The sequence below is a fragment of the Camelus dromedarius genome, chromosome 8 (genome assembly GCF_036321535.1).
Source record: "Camelus dromedarius isolate mCamDro1 chromosome 8, mCamDro1.pat, whole genome shotgun sequence".
Lineage (NCBI taxonomy): Eukaryota > Metazoa > Chordata > Mammalia > Artiodactyla > Camelidae > Camelus > Camelus dromedarius.
Genome location: NC_087443.1, coordinates 75,537,746 through 75,554,893, shown reverse-complemented (window position 1 = coordinate 75,554,893; position 17,148 = coordinate 75,537,746). Strand labels below are relative to the sequence as shown.

The 17,148-nt window shown below is 45.9% G+C and overlaps 1 protein-coding gene across 1 annotated transcript; it reads left to right on the top strand.

The window, feature by feature from the left end:
* The first annotated feature begins 12,596 nt into the window (after window positions 1-12,596).
* On the top strand, window positions 12,597-13,904 carry LOC105105852 (protein FAM24A). The gene is made up of 2 exons (XM_064488603.1): window positions 12,597-12,779; window positions 13,692-13,904. Exons 1-2 carry the CDS (start codon window positions 12,679-12,681, stop codon window positions 13,882-13,884), a joined length of 294 nt encoding a protein of 97 aa, XP_064344673.1. The 5' UTR covers window positions 12,597-12,678; the 3' UTR covers window positions 13,885-13,904.
* The last annotated feature ends 3,244 nt before the right edge of the window (window positions 13,905-17,148 follow it).

The following is a 17,148-nucleotide window of genomic DNA, read 5'->3' as shown; positions in this document are numbered from 1 at the left end:
GCGCCCAGGCCGCAGTCCCGGGGCCGCCGCGCTGGCTGGAAGGTGGAAAGAGACCAGGGCCCGAGGGGGAGTGCGCTGTGCCGGGTCTGCCCTCCTGCGCCGGAAAGAGCTGTATGAGTTCGGCCTCGGGTCTGTGCTGAAGTAGAAGCTGAGCTGGACTGGAAGGACCTTTACCCTGTGAGTCGGAGAAGTGGGAGCCGTTGGAACTTTCTAGATGCCCCGCGGGATCGGGAGGTAGATGATGCCTCTCTGTCCCTTTCTGTGCACCCCACCTTGTGGAAAAAATGGAGAGTATGTTAAAATAAAATTGTAATGTCAGCATTCTGTAAATTTGGCCTGTCATTCATGTATTGGTTGTACCTTTATATGTGGTGGTTACAAATCACAAGTTACGTTTCATTACAGTATATTTTTAATGCAATTAAAGAATCTTCTACTAAACTTACCTTTCTTTACATAGAGAAATTATAAATGCTTTTCTCCCAAAGGGCTCCAAGAAGAAGTGAATTCTGGTTCTTGGCTTTGTGAGGAGATAAATACACTTCAACATTAGCTGCATGTTGGCTATGGTGCACTGTGCAGGCCTCCAAACCTTGTAATTGCCCAGGAGCGAAACCAAAAAAAGAGCCAGGAGATAGCAACAGAGATGGCAGCCGTTTATTGGATAGGGAATCTTACAAGTCTGAAACAAAGTCCTGGAGCAACACCCCCCTGCGTATGGCAGACAGCAGGCAGAACCCAGCAGCAGTGCTCACTACTCAGGTGAGAAGGAGGCTACCATTTATGGAGGGAATCGATGTCAGGTTGGCTCCTCAGTTACCAGGGAAGCCAGCTGCGGGGACCGGGGCAAGCGTGCAGGTAGTTACTGATGAAGCCTTAGGATTAAGAGGATTAGATAGTAACGTGAGTAGGGTGTAGCTGAAGCAGGGACTGGTTGAGCAGGAGCTGTTCTAAGAACAAAAGGACAGTCATTTTGAGGGGCCCAGCCATACAGTGGTTGTGTGGGGATCCCATGTGGGAGGTGGAGCCCCACTTACTGGGGGCAGGGCACTGCTGACTCCTCAGAGCCAGCTGTGGTCTCTACCAGGCAAATCCAGGTGGAGGAGGGTTAAAAGCCCTAATTCTACAACTCAGTCCCAATGAGAACTGCATGTGGGCACTAGGGAGACCAGAAAATAAAAGCAGAGAATCATCTTTCCCGTTTTCAGTAAGTAGAGGCTGCCACCTAACAAGGGTGGGTGAATTCTGGCTGTGTTGGGGAGTCTCTATGGAAAGAATTCAGCCTTTCCTGTAGGTGGCCGTAACAGTCACAACGGTGATGTTAAAGGCTGATACTTGCTGACTGGTGACAGCGTGACCAGCAATGGCTCTTACATATATTTAATCCTCACAGTGACTCTAAGAAGTAGGCAATGTTGTTATTACCCTCCATGATAACAGTGGAGGCAGTGACTAAGTGGGAGATAGCATAGGGGGGTTTTGAGAACCTGCCCAGAGCCACACAGCTGGTAAGACAAAGGGCCAGGGATAGAACTCGGCTAGTTCAGTTCCAGCGGCAAGCTGTAAACCACAGAACTGGTGTTCCCAAACTCAGCTGTGGAGCTTTCAAACCCCAGATTCCCAGGCAGCACCTTATAATTCATTCATAAGCTCCTGGAGTGGGATTCTGGCTCCAGCGTTTTTTGTAAGTGCCCAGGTGATCCCAGTGTGAGGCACTACAGAGACTTGCTCAGGGCTCCGTGAGCAGTGCCCCAGTTAATCCTGTCAACAACCCTCTGGGGTAGATGACCAGAGAAGTCACTTAACACACGGTCACATAGTAGTGAAAAATGGAGGAGGAATCAAATCTAAGCACCCTGGCTCCAGAGTCCGTGTTCTTTTTGTCTTTTTAATGGGAATGCTGGAGAGTGAACCCAGGACCTCGTGTATGCTAAGCATGCACACTACCACTGAGCTATACCCAACCCCGAGTCCATGTTCTTTTTTTTTTTTTAACTTAATTACATTTTGGGGGGGGTGGTAATTAGGTTTATTTGTTTATCTTTTGGTGGAGGTACTGGGGATTGAACCCCCCGAGTCCATGTTCTTAAACACAGATCAGTAGTTCTTAAAATAAGCTTGCATTCCAGTGAGCTAGGGTTGCTTGATGAAACACAGATGGCTGGGTCCCACCTCTGAGTTTCTGACAGAAGGTCTGAGCTGGTGCCTGGGACTTTGCGTGTCCAACAAGTTCCCGGGACTGCTGCTGATGCTGCTGGCCTCAGGACCACACTGTGCGAGCAGCTGTATCATTATTTTAATAGTAGTTAAATATTATTGAAGTGACATCCATTTGACTCTCAAGCTAGGAAATAGAAGAGAAGAGAGACTTCCAAATATTTTGGAATGGTAATGTTATTAGAGGCAATACATAACGTTTTTGCTGTTTAAATAGGAGATCAGAAGCATAGGAAGAACAAGGGAGGAGGAAATGAACATTTAACATTTGCTGGACACTTGTGTGCCTGGCCTGTGCTAGGCGCTTCATGTTCAGAATATTATAAACCTCATGTCGTGGTATGAAGTAGGCTGTGATAGCCCCATTTTACAGACCAGAAAACTGAAGTCAAGTGATGTTAAAATCACTTAGCTAAAGTTATAGAGTGACTGAGGTAGATGAATTCAGGTTTGTCTACTTGTAGTTTTCCTTCTAAACTGACTTGGAAATGTGTCTTCTGAGGGCATTTGGAGAGACCCTGTCAGAAGGAGCAGAAAATTAAAATTCTGGGCCAACATGTCCAATGCACGGCATGGGACTATCTTTAAGAATGTGAAAGTGGTGATGTGGGAAAGGAAGGGGGAACTGGGTAAATGCTAAGTTTTGCTTTACCTATCGCTGCACACGGTGCATTTAAATGCCCTACCTCTCAAGACTAGTATCTGGGCAGGGGAATTGCAAGACAAAGTCTCAGGACAGCCACAGAAAAAGAGCTACTTCACCTGACAACCACTTCGGATTTCAGATGACAAAGGGGATCAGTTACCAGTGAGAAGATTTGTTATGGGCTAAATTGTGTCCTCCGCAATTCATTTGTTGAAGTCTTAACCCACAGTAACTCAGAATGTGATGTATTTGGAGATTTTAAAGAGGTAATTGAGTTAAAATGAGGGCATTAGGGTCGCCCATCATCCAGCATGACTGATGGCCTTATAAGGAGAGATTGGGACACACACAGAGAAAGGAACACATAAAGACACAGAGAGAAGGCTGCCATCTGATTTTTTGTGTGTGTGCCACTGTTACCCTAACCTTAAAATAGTGTTGACACATAGTAGAAGTTCAATAAACATTTAGCATTGAATTAAAATGAATAGAAACAAAACATTGAATGGAAAAATCCATACAGGAATTAATTTTTACCTTATGGAAAAATACATTGCACCAAAAACTCCCTGGTCTTGGATTCCTCCATTGCTCATTAATGTAACTGTCATCTTGTTTATGGATGAGATGTTGGGGCATGAGAACTGGCACAGACTCTGCAGCAAGGGTCTGTCTGGCCCCTCACCCAAAAGGGCAACATTGTTTTCCAGGCTGTGGAGGGCAGGGCAGAGATGCACCAGTGTGCACATGCTGTCCTAGGTTGCGGGGCTGCAGGTCCCCATTTGCTCCCTCTAGCTCAGCACACACCCAGCCCCAGAGGCAGGGAGCACTAGGGGATAAACTGCCTTGCACTAAAGATGGTGGTGTGACTGGTCAAAAAGGCCTCACCAGAGGAGTCAGGCAGGAGAGCTCAGTGCAGGGCAGGGGCTGGCTATGGGGGCTGGGCAGCTTGGTGACATAATGTGGCTGCTGGTGCTTAGAGGTGGAAGGTGGAGGGAGGGACAGAGTGGCTGAAGGAGGAAGCAGGGAGAGGAAGTAGCAACCCAGGGGGACTTTCTCACCTGCCTTGATTTCACACCTTTTCACTTCCGGTGGCTGATGATAAGATCTGTCTGTAATTACTGTGACGTCTGTTTTCACATGCAGCGGCCATGTCCAGGGAGAAGGGGTTGGAGAAGGAATCTTCAGGACCAGTGAGGATATTTTTGCAATTCTGATTTCGGCCCAGGAAATGAGGGAGAGGCCCTTGGAGACTCCCCAACACGGCCAGATAGCTGCACCCCCTGGTGACAAGACGGAGGCCTTAACTTACTGGCAGTGGGATATGCTTTGTTTTCTGGTCTTTCTAAAGTGTCCAATGGTGGTTCTCATTGGAATTGAGTTGTGGGGTCAGGGCTTTGTGGGCCTTCCCCCCAGGCTGGGCACTGCATCTTGTTTGTCAAGTGGAGACCATAATTGGCACCAAGGAAAGTAGATGGTCCCCCCTCGAGTGGGGTGCCACCTTCCACATGCGATCTCCAGAGAAGCATGCTGCTAATCACACATGACCTTTAGCATTTACAGAGCGAGCCAGCAGACACTGGGGTGTCTGCCTGTGTAAACGTGGGACTGCTGGCCTTAGGATGCAAGTTGTAGTTGGCATTGATATCTTCCTGGTGGCTGTCCCTGGGCTGATTGTTTCTGATAGGCCACTGCAAAGTCACGAGTCATGACGGTTACCAGCGAGTAGTACCCCTTTCAGTGGGACATGTGGGCATTCTGCTTCAGCAGGGTCGTTCCTTGTAGCAGCCATGCTTTGCTTCAGGTCAGAAACATAAGAATTTGAAAAGGCAAAAGCAAGTTAGTGCAGAATCTTGGCTTTTTTTCCTTCTAGCTTGGGGTTGTGGGCTAATAAATAGAATATTCTCAGCCTGGGTGGCTTTGTGTGTCAGTGATGCTTTGCTGTCCCTTTAAATAATTGAGGTTATCTATCAGGTGTTTAATTCAGCACATTGGCTGACGTGTCCCTAGGCACTGTAGAATGAGGAAACTGACAGTCTACAAAGGATCTCCTCTTTCCCGAGGTGGAGATTTCTTGAGCAGTGAGTTTTTTCCTCCTTTCCAGTTGCCTTAGAAATCGTGAGATGGGAAGCTGAATTCTTTGAAGATTCTGGGGGACACCTGACTAGGGGCTGAAGGCCAGCCAATGCATAATTAACTTGGAGCTCTTTTCAAAACACTTCTCACCGTTCCAGAGCAAAGCGGTTGTCCGTGCAGGTGAAATGGGATGGGGATCCTGCTACGTCTCTTGAATCGTGTGAGTTGGGGAGAAAACCTCCCAAGATGTGAGAGACTGATCTGATAGAATCAGTCTTGTCACATTTTGTAGGAGTTAATCCTTTGCATTAGATGGCAGATCCCTGAGCGCAGGGCACAGCCAACTGTGGCATCTTCCCTGTAACGTCCTGCACCGAGCGGGCAGCCAGCTGGGCAGACACTGATGAGGGGAGAAGGCGGTAGTCCACTTCCTAGTTTAGAATTTTTTCCCCGTGATTCTTTGTAACCTGATTTTACAGTCATAATAAAGTTGGGTGAGGAAGGATTGGATAGGAATTTTGGAGACAGGTAGAGAGAGGTATAATCTAGTTCTGGGGGCACATGGTATAATTTGTCCCAGCCCTGACGTTCCCAGGGAGTCCACAAGACGATTGTAACACATGAACTAAGGAAAAATCAAGTACAATTCTCTGAGTATTTGGTTTCTTCAGCATTGTGAAAAAAGAGGGTGAAAGCAATCACATCAACAGTAAAACCGTGCAGCCTGACTTAGAGGAATGCGATCCGCAGGGACGTGGCTGGTTGGCGTGTGCACTCGCCCAGCACCCGGCGGTTCTACCTCAGAATGACCTGGCAGCAGGAGTCACCTGGCTGGCAGTTTGCCCCCGCGAGTCTCCTGGCACAATCCAGAGGTGTGAAGCAGGCAGGATCTGTGAGGAGCTTGATTCCCTCCCACCATGTGACAAAGAGGAGGACTCCACTCTGGGAATGCCGGGCATGGATATCTTTGAACACTATACTTTACTTTTCAGTAGTAGAATTGTTTGGTGTTTGAGCTGAGATAGTATTTAAGTATTTTATAAGTTTATATTTGTACACTTTTCAATAAATGTGTAATTCTGAAGAAATTTTCTATGCCTCCAGTATTTTTTACTTTGTAGGAGATACCCTTTACTTATATAAGTGTGAAACTTGAGGCAGTTATCTTGCAGTGTTATATTGCAATAAAAGAAGATTAAAAAGGGTTGTAAATATTCCAGTGAGGACTATCATTGTGCTGGGTGCCTGAAATGAAAGAGGAAAAGCATCTGAGAACTCAGATGGACGTTTCCTAGCAGCCTAAGCAAAAAGTGAAATCTGATGTTTCCAAATGTGACAAAATTCTTCTGGTGCTAAATTCTTCTTGGAATGTATCAGATGTTCTCTTCCCTTGAGTTCCTCAAAAAATAGATGTCTTCAGCTTGGGCTTTACAAAGACACAGAAACTGTTTTCAAACCTGAGCACTCCATAAAGCCTGAATGCATGTTATTCACTGCAGTCTTTATTTCTCTTAGAGTATAGGATTTCAGTTAGGAAGATCCTCTCTTTGAGGCAGAACCCAACTCTTCTCAGGGCAGTTGCTAGGGCCACAGCAAGGTCCTTGGCTGTGCAGGAATATGAAGGTAAAAATGAGAACCCCGGGAGCAGAGAAGAGAGAGAGCAGTGGAAGGGGCACAGAGACGGGACTTGGACCACGTGAGGGGGGCTCACAGGATTACACCCAGTAGCCTGGGATCTGGGCTGCTTTCTGCCCACACAGATGCAGTTTGCAGGTATGAGGGTGTTTGCAACCACCTGACCCAGGTATTAGTCACAGGATGGGTGAAAGTCCTTGTGAGTGTGAATTGCCAAGAATTTCCCACAGAGAGAAAGCAAGCCCCTGTAATCACATCACAAAGTTCAGCTCACTGATTCTGAACGCAGCTGCCGCTTGTCCTTGGTCACCTGGAGCACGTGGCCCCTGGTTCCCTCAGTCCTAGTAAGTAGTCTTGACCAGTCACGACATGTGACTCGCCAGTGAGAAAGCACTTAGGATGAAACAACAATAACAGTAACCCGCCCCTTTCCCTGATGACGTGCGGCTGGATTTCTTAGCTGTCTTTCAGCTCAGAGCCAAAAGCAAAGCTTTTGGGTAATAGAGTGGGGGGTGCTGGGAACAGGAAACGACACATCATTTCAAAGGGTTTCAGAAAGCTGGTGGGGTGGAAGGGCATTGGGCCCAGGAGGGGGGACTGGAGGGGAAGACCACAGAGCCAAGCCCTAGTTCCTACCCTGCCAGTGTGCTGGGTGATCCAAGGGAGTCGTTCCTGCTCTCTGAGCTTCAGTTTCCTCACCTGCCAAACAGAGTTTTTAGCTGTTGCCTCCTGCTCCTCTGTAGTGCAATTCAGAAAGATATTCCTAAAACACATTAGAAGTAATAAGGCCAATAGTTTAACCCTGGTGACAATGTATAAAATATTCTTATCAATAAATGAAATAATATTGGTCAGGGTTTACTGCTGTGCCCAAATTTATTGTTTCATCTGAATTTAGAGGCTCAGAAGGGGAAAATTCTTACCAGATTGATAAAATCTGTAATTGAGTCATTGTCCATGACATGTGCTAGCACCTAACGGGTTCTAGGCTCTCTTTTTGATACTTGGGGATCCAGAGTTCCTCATGAAATTCACACCCTGAAAAAAGCAAATTTTCAATGTACAGACTAATCAAGTAACTCCGCAGTAAAGTAGCCACAGGAATAAAAGGAAACCAAGAGATGAAGTGGTCAGCTCTTTCCGGAAAAGTCAACATAGCCTGTCTTCTTAAGCTCATTCAAGGCCCTGTCCCTCAGAATAGTTGCTACTTCAATAAGAAGGAATAGAAAAGAAACTTGGAAAAAATTTTTAAGACGTTTTTTAGTGAGATAAAAAGCAGAAGGAAATCCACAGCTAATTCAACTCAAATTATTGTGTTCAGTGAGGCTGAACATAGTCAGTTCCTTTACTCAGGACGAATGTCTGTTCAGAGTTAAAGCAGGAAACTGGAAAAACTTAAGGCAAATGAAGTTCAAATTTTCACAGAGGTACAAGTAAAGGTCATGGATACAGGAGAAAAGGAGCAATTAACATGGAGGATCGGCAGATGGGAATCAGTGAAGATTTTTACAGAGGAGATGGCACTTAAGTGAAGCTTTGCAGGATTAGTATTTTAGCAGATAGGGGAGGTGAGAGACTTGAGAGCCAGCTAGCCAAGGCTCAGAGGCGTGAAATTACATGGGATGTGAGGAAATGAAGCTGGAAAGATAAGTTCTGTTGGAATGTAGGCAGGGCCCCGTCTAAGATGGCACACGCGAGGCGCCTGCGGTGCAATATTAAAGGAGTCACTCACTCTCAAGGTCTGGCATGTGCAGGGTTGGCACAGTGGCCGCAGTCATAAAATAGAGGACTGATGTCAAAATCTGCTACGTGAGAGACTTCTGCTTCTGGTAAGGTGGAGAAGATGTTCCTTTCCTTATGCTTCCCAGTAACTGCAACTAAAACCCCTGAACACATAAAACAAACATGAGACCCTGAGAGATGGAGAGAAGAAAACAGACTAGCTAGTAACCTTGAGATCCAAGGAACAATATGGTGGTGAATTCCCTAGATTTGGATTTTGCCTGCTATCTCCAGGCTTGGAGCTGAAGGAGGTGGTAACCTGGAAACACCAATGGGTACAGGCAAAAAAGCCCAACAAAAGCTTGCTGTTTTCTAGCCGACAGACCAGGAAGCAGGCAGCCTAGAAAGGACAGAAATGTCTGCAATATTCCAGCCAAACATCACAGAAAAAAACTATAGCCTCATTGCCACCCCACAGCACAGACTAAGTGGAGAATACGGACTTCCAGTCTCACCAGGCTGTGAAGAGGTGCCCCCAACCCCGCTCTCTCGACGTTAGTGTCAGAGAAGGCTGAGAAGAGCGGAGACTTTATCCATGGGTTGTAACACCCCTGACCCAACCCTGTGGTGTCAGTGGAGACACTGGGCAGTCTGGACTTCCACCCTCACCTGGTGGAAATGAGGCACCATTCCACCTGACTGCTGGGGTGGTATCAGAGGAAGCCGAGTAGAAATTCAGGACTTCTGCTATCTCCCAGCGGTAACAAAGCTGCCTCCACTGTGGTGTCACTGGAGACCAAGGCATGAGGGTTTTTTTCTTCAGTCTTCACCGTAAGAACCTAATCGAGCTCCTAGAGGTAAAACGCATGACAGTGTGTTCGCTCCTCCCTGTCAACACAAACAAAAAACTCCTGTGCCCCCAGGAGTGTTTTTTTCCCCTTCGAACTAGTCCTCATTCAGCCTCCAGTTCCTCAGTTACCGTAATAGTACTTCTGCCCAAGGCCACTTCCACCCCACGGTGGCCACTGTGATTCTCTGCATTCACCTGTCAACTTTTGGGGATGGCTATTTCCCCTGCGACTTCAGTTCTCCTGTTGACTTAAGACGACTTGTTAATCTTCCATTTTTCTCCTTGTTTTGAGGATGATATGATCATTCCCGAGCTCTTTACATGTTGGAATGGAAACTGGAAGGTCCATTTTCACTTTTATTCATTTTTTTTCTCTTTCTGTTCCTCAGACTGGATCTCAATTGACCTGTCTTCTTTTTTAAACTTTTAAATTTATTTTTATTAATCGAGGGGGAGGTAGTTAGGTTTCTTTATTTATTTATGTTTAGAGGAAGTACTGGGGATTGAACCCGGGACCTCACGCACGCAATCTACCACTAGAGCTATATCCTGCCCCCTTGACCTAGCTTCACGTCCACTGGTTCTTTCTCCTGCCTCCTCAAATCTGTTGTTAAGCTCCTCCAGTGAATTTTTTTCAATTTTTAAAATTTTTATCTTTTTATTGACACTCTGTTGGAGACATTATTTCATACTTTCCTTTAGTTCTTAAGACATGGTGTCCTTTGGACTTATTTAAAATAACTAATTTAAAGTCATTGTCTAGTAGGGCCGATGTCTGGGCTTCAGGGAAAGTTTTTACTGAGTGCTTCCCACCTCTCTCTTTCTATGGGCCATATTCCTTGTTTCTTGCATGTTTTATTTTCTTTTATTGAAAACTACACATTAAAAACAACATAACATGGCAACTCTGGAAATCAGATTCTTCCCATTCTCCAAGGTTTGCTATGGTTGCTGCTTGTTATAGTTGTTGTTTAGTGACTTTTCTTAGCTAATTCTGTAAAGTGTATTCTTTGTTTTGTGTGGACCCTGAAGTCTCTACTGATTAGCTTAGTAGTCAGCTAATGATTGGACAAAGATTACAGTTTTTCATGAGGGGCCCTGTGTGCATGCTGGGGCATGCCTTCAGCAGTATCAGCCAAACAGTTGAAAACTCTGCCTTCGTCTTCATTTCTTGCTTGGGAAGAGCCTCAGAGTCAGCCAGGGTTGAATGCCTAGGGCCATCTCATGTCTTTCTTGAGCATGCTTACAAGTTTAGGTGTGCACACAGTTCTCCAAATGTGCGTAGACTTTTAGACTCCCAAGGATGTTTCAGAGCTGTCAAAACCCCTGTGGACCTCTAATATACGCTTTTCTTTTAAGCTTTTTGGCTATTCTGTCATTTGCCCTAAATATTATCCACTGCCTCAGAGAACCAGGGTATTAAATCTTTTTGCCAAAAGTTTTGCCAAAAGCTGTCTGAGGAGAAGCCTTTGCAGAGTGGACTCTGAGTTAGGTCAAATGCAGATAGCTTTGAAAGCAAGTGAGTTCTTCCAGATAACCATCAGAAGAGTCAGATAGTGACAGTTTGGGAATGAGGCTTTGAAAGAGCTCTACCTCTATTTTGCCCCCTCTGGTGGCTTGCATTGGAATCTTGGCTGTTGAAAATAAGGCCACCACAGAGCTGGAGAGTGAATGAATGATGGAACCATGCCACAAAGCTTGCTGTTCATACTGAGATTCAGTTGTTCCTCTTGAATAAATGTTTCCTGAGCTGCTGAAGGCTTTTAGTTTCCAGAGTCAGAAAAACCTGATTCTGACAAAAAAAAATTTTTTGCCAGATTTTTCATTACTTTTATAGAGGAGAGATTTTCAGAAGTCCTATGCCACCATTTTTGGTGGTATCTCCCCTGCTGTTCAAAGCCTCACCCATGGTTTGATCAGAGCAGCAAGAAATAACCCTTTGTGGTTAAAGTAATTCCCTCATCTAATGGAATTAGCTTTGCTGGTGTGAGAACCTTGAAATTATAGAAACCTGATTTAGAACAGATATCCTATTCAAATTGCTTTTTCAAATCCTTTTGTCAACCGTAAAGTATGATAATATTCTGAAGTCAGTGAACCTATATCCAAATCCTGGTAGATGGCTGCAAGTCCATACTTAATAGTATGTGTTGCTAAAACATAACCAGTCTTCTATAATTGGACTTCTAGATGTATGAGTATTTTTAGATATCAGCCTTCCCACATCACTGTCTTTTTGCTTTATTGAAATCCCAAATTTGCTTTTGATTAACAGTCAGACCTTAAAAGTTTCTCTGAGGAAAAAAAAACCTGACAAGGTGAAATTGAAATTAAATGATTTAAAATAGTATTTGGGCATTTCACATTTCCATTGGTGCTAAAGTTGTATCTGAACATGGAATGGAATTCAGAACTCTGTGAAAGAGAGCTGGTGTCCAGAGAGTTGATGTCACACAGCCTGTGGCCTGATAGGCGCAGAGGTTGGAGCTGGACAGTGGTCCATCCTGTTCGCTCTGGTAGAGACTGCTTCTAAAAGCGAGGTCTTCAAACTTATATATCAATTACTCTTAACAGAGATAATTAGAGTTTTCTTTCTCAAATTAAAGATTTGAGAAATTCCTGATAAGATGCCCTGTTCCCTAAAGTATTATAATTGTATTATAATTGTAATTTTCTTTTACAGTCAGCATACATCCAGCTTTCAAGACATGGATGGTAGTAAGTATGCTTTGGTGACTGGATTGTTATTCTTTGCTCCTGGCTCACTTTCCCCGAGTTTCAGGGAGTTAGAGTAAACAAATTGCTTATTCCACACAAATTGGACTTCCTGGAAAGATTTCAGAGTTAGGAAGAAAGATAGCAGTTGTTAGAGGGGGAGGTGAAAACCTTTTTCCTTTTTTTTGATGGAGGTACTGGCGATTAGAACCGAGGACCTTGTCCATGCTAAGCACGTGCTCTACCAGTGAGCTATTACCCCCTCCCCTGAAACTTTTTTTTCCTTGAAACATATCACTTACAAAATAAATTAGTATGTTTTTAGTATTGTTGAACATAACATTTTTAAAGCCTTCCCTTAATTATTACCAGAGGAGATTTTAAAGCCTGATGTACAGCGAGGAGTTAATTCTGACTTTGAAAACGGACATATTTCAGGAGGCCCAGGTGTTTGGGAATAAAACCATTTGCTCAAGTGCAGGCTAGTTTGTTATTTACAGCTGCACATTACTGCATGTGAAAGGGAGGGAAAAAATTCTTCCCCCTTTCTTCCCTTCTCTCTGGATTTTGTATTTCAGTCCCATCTAATCCATAAATAAACTCTGTTCCCCATCTCTGGGCCAACTGAGGGTCTTAGGCACCCTCTGGCAAGACTCATTTGTGTTCTACATGTATGAGGATCTGTGGTTTGGGTTCATTTCTCCTCCACTGAAGGAAGCACATTAAGGTTGCTAAGTGGCTGTGTGGGGAGGGAAGCCACATTCACTGCTTGCCTGCACCTCTCTGCCTAGATAAAGCTGCCTCTTCCAAAGTCAACATGATAGTTATGTTCTGCATTGGTGGCGGAATCCTGGTGGCCATGATCGTGCTGATGTGTGTTGTCATCTGTCTTTACTACAAAGTAGCCAGCGCATTAAAGTGAGTGATGTGGGTAAGGGTGGCTCACGCCCCCTGAGTGGGATCCTGGGGCTCTGGATTGAGCAGGACCAGTCCTTGCCCTGTGGCCGCCCCCTGGGGGAGGTCGGGAACTGGCGGGAAGGTTCGCGAAGACAGAGGCAGTGAGAGTAGAATCTCGGCTTCTTCCCCTTCTGATTTGGGGCTGCGAGCTCGCAAGTGGAATGTTCTCAGCTGAGTGGCCCTGTGCTGCTTTGCTGTCACCTGACCTCACTGAGTTTACCCTCAGTTGGTGATTGCACAGCGCTGCAGACTGCAGACTGTGTGCGTGTCTCTGCCTCTGGGCACTCAGAGGATGGGCTGAGTTGATATCCTCTTGCCCGAGCTGGGGAGCTCTCGGGGTGTTCTCTCATTCATGGCCTTGGGGATGGTGAGTGGGCCTGCAGGACTGTGTGGGGGGGGGGCTGAGATGTGTGAAAATCCTGGGGGACCTGACAAGAGGATGTAGATCAGACAAGAGAGCATTAAATTTGGGGGAAAGGAACCTTCAGACATGGGAGAGATTCGTTGTCAGAAGCAATGCTGTTCCCATTCTAGGGAAGTTAGACCTGTGAGCTGGAAGGTAAATCCCAGAGCCCAGGGAATGGCTGAATTTGGCACCTCCCTGGTCATGTTCTGCCCTTGGAGGACTTGCAGTGATCATCTGGGTGACCCACACTTGAATTCACTCTCCCTTATTTGCTAACCTGACTTTATACTTCTAGCTGTCATAGGAGAGAAAGGGATTTGGCAGAACTTGGGACAGGGCCGAGCGCTTTAATCTGGGGCTGGTGTCATGTGTTTGATTGGCTCTAGCCCCAGGCTTCCCAGATACCCCTGACAACTGTAGCAGATGGACAGAGATAGAACATTCTAATCCCATGCTCTGTGTATGTTTTTCTTAAGAGCTCCAAAGATACCTGTTTGTTTCGCCTTAAAAAATAATCCAACCGTGGTCACCCAGGACAAGGTCGCTGCGGCCATCACTGCTGGGCCTTGTCCCAATCTCCAATGCTGTGATGAATGTAGTATGTATGCTGGCTTTGATCGCCTGCCACCGTGCTTCTGTGATGTAAACGAGGGACTTTGACTTGAGTGGGCACAAATACCTTCATGAGCAATATTTCTTTCGTAGTAGAATGTTTTATTATTCAAGTCAAGTTTTATACTGTTTACATTATATCATGTACCATATAACATATTTATGTACTTTTGAATAAATGCGATATTGAAAATAATCCTTTATGCCTCCAGTATTGTTGTTGTTAGGTATAAAAGTACTTAAAGATGTGTACTGCTCACTTTGGGACTTGGGGCAACCAGCCTGTATTATTATACGGCAGTAGAGAGGTAGAGTCAAAAATACAACCACTTCTCCAACCCCAGGAAAAAAAAAAAAAAGGATTGATCTTAGAGTGTTTCCAGTTTCAGATCCTGCTCAACTTCCAGAGCAGGTTGGCCCTTCTCCTTCTAAGGGCTTCATTCACTCTCATCCAGCTAATCTGCTGTGGAACAATTGTTACATTGTCTTGGAGGGAAACTCCAGTCAACCCAGAGGGAGAACGGCCAGGTCAGGTATCTCTGGGTTTGGGTTGCCTGATCTGTGTAATGATGGGTTTGAGCTCCGTGATGTCTAAGGGACATTCGAAAACCCTGAGATTCCTCCTCCTGCCATCCTCCAAATCTTCAGAAGCAGATTTCCTTCTTGGATCACTTTGACACTGACTTTTGCTGACTTAGTGTCTAACTGCAAACAGGAACCTCCCGCTGAATGGTGAAGCCATTCGGGTCCTCCTGGTCTCAGCAACAGGCAGGGCGGTGCAGCCCTCGCTGCTCCAGCCTTTCCGTCTGCTCACTTCTACTCTGTCTCTTTCCTCGTGGCCTCTGGAACGCCGTATAATCAGAGACTTTCCATGTGTAACCACAATTTGTACTTCCTCTCAGTAATGCAACCTTTGCTTGGTGAGCATCAGGTTTTACTTAAGGTGAAGAATTAACTCGTAACAGGTGGTTACTTACTAAAAGGGATGAAAAAGGAGGAAATAATGAAGGAAACAGCTACTCCCTGTAGGCTGACAGGGAGAGAACAGTGTATTACTAAGCATTTGGAAGAGGCCACCGCCAGCAAAGGGCTTGGCTGATGGAATCGCAGCACTTGTGTGCTGGTGAAATTTGCCAGAAGGCACGTGGGAGCCGGAGCTGCTCTCACACAGCTGTCCTCGCAATGGCTGAGCAACTCCCTGGAGGGTGAGGGCCTCCGGCTCAATGAGGGCTTTTTTTTTTTTTTTAAAGGCAGTTTCTTTTTACTTATTTAAGAGAGAGGAGGGAATTTGGCTTATTTATTTTACTGGAGGGCCTGGGAGTTGAACCCAGGACCTTATGCATGCTAAGCACACTCTCTACTACTGTGCTATACATGAGACTTTTAAGAGGCAAATTCAAGGCTGCACCTTCCCTGCCTGCCCCAGACATTCCAGCTGGACGTGCCCCCTTGAGTTCTGGAGCACTTTCTCCCTCTCCTGGCATCTACTGCTTCCGGCCTCATCTTAGAAGTTCATGTGTGCCTCAGTTTTCTCTTGTCCCCAGCAGGCCCATGAGCACACAGCCCATTTCCCTCTGAACCCCACCCAGTGGGCGGCGCAGCACCCAGCATCCGGGAGGCCCTATGCAACCACGTTCCTTACATGGGGAGTATGCCTGAAGTCCAGATATCGAAGGGTCCTTGAGGGAGGCAGCATGGAGCAAGGGGTCGTTGAGACACCTCTCTGCTAGAGTGTATATAACATGTGGGCTGTGGAGCCAGGGAGACTTGGTTCAAATCCAACCCTGCCTTTCACAAGCTAGTGCCATTGGGGAAGTTTCTTAATCTCTCTGAGCCTCAGTTTCCTTGACATGAAATGGGAGCTTGCAAAAGTGACGTTGAAGATTATGTAACATAAGATACGCTGACCCCACCGGTCCGGCATCCTGAGATCCTGAGGCCAGGGGTGTGAACCATGCTTGTATCCTGACCGCTAAGCCCGGGCTCCCTCCCTCTCAGGGGAGTGTCATGAGGTCTCTCATTCAGTGATGGTGGTTCAGGGAGTTAGAGGGTCACGTCCATAGGAGCGAGGGAGAGGAGAAAAGCCCGGGGTGGAGTCAGGAGTGGGAATCTGGACACAGCCGAGAGTGAGCGGCCCTTAATAATAAGAAGGGTCCCCACTGTATTTGCATGTGCCCTGCTTGCTCTCACACCAGGATGCCCAGTCCCCACCTGGTACATGGCCAGACCCAGAAGTCTCCCAGCTGACAGGAACTGGGTGGAGCCATGCAGGGACCTCGCTGACTGTCCAAGGTCCTTATGAGCACAGCTTCTCAATGTCACAGGTGCTGGCCTTGCCACTGCAGCACCGGTCTCACCTTGGACACCAGGATTCCTTTCTATCATCTGCAAAATGTAGTGCCTGAGGGACTTTAATTTGCTTGCTTCAGGCTCTCTGGACTTTAAGGGTCTGAAATTCTCCAAAACTGAACGGGAATCTGCACTTTATTTTTCCTCTGATCCTGTGCCATCTCCCCCACCGCCTTCACTGTTCCTAAGAATCACCTCAGTGCTTTTGGAAAGGGCGGCTTCCTGGCTCCCATCTGTTGAAGTACACCTGGAGAGCCAGAACTAGAAGTTCATTCGACTCATTTATTTATTCTTAAAAATTCAGTCTTTTCATTGTCAATACTTTTCTCATTAGGGATTTGCTAAAAGCCATTTTGGAAGCTGTTAGCCTCCCACTTCCTCAGCATGATTCGGATGGGTAGTTAATGGGCAGATGAACTTCTGAAAGTAGAAACTAGCTGCTCATAGTAATTTGGAAAAAAATTTTTTTCTTCATTTGAAGCACTTGTAAGAAACAGATGACAGATGCTAAAATCACTGTTTCATGTGACTATGGATGAAGCTACTCATGACAGATAGCTTACGCTTGATATAAAGATGCCATCTTCATGAAGTTGACCAGTAATTACATTTCATCAACTTCTACTACATACACACAGGGAACTTTTACCAAGACAGTTGTTGGTGAAGGGCATGCTTGTACTGAAACTGACATGTCTCCCTTCAGAGACAATGTCCCTTCTCAGGTCACCTGTCGGATTTTCAGCTCTCAGCACTCTGGGGTTCGCTCCCAGGCCCCACCATACCCTGCCCTCCTCCCTGGGGGAACTGACAATACTGTAGTCTTACCTCATACATGCTATTTATCAACAAGCATGGGAACAGTTTCCTGGATTGAGGGTTCATATTTTAAATACTGCTACTGTATATTTCTTGAAAAACAAACCAAAAATTCTGGCGATGTCCAAGTCTGTTTCTTTAAAG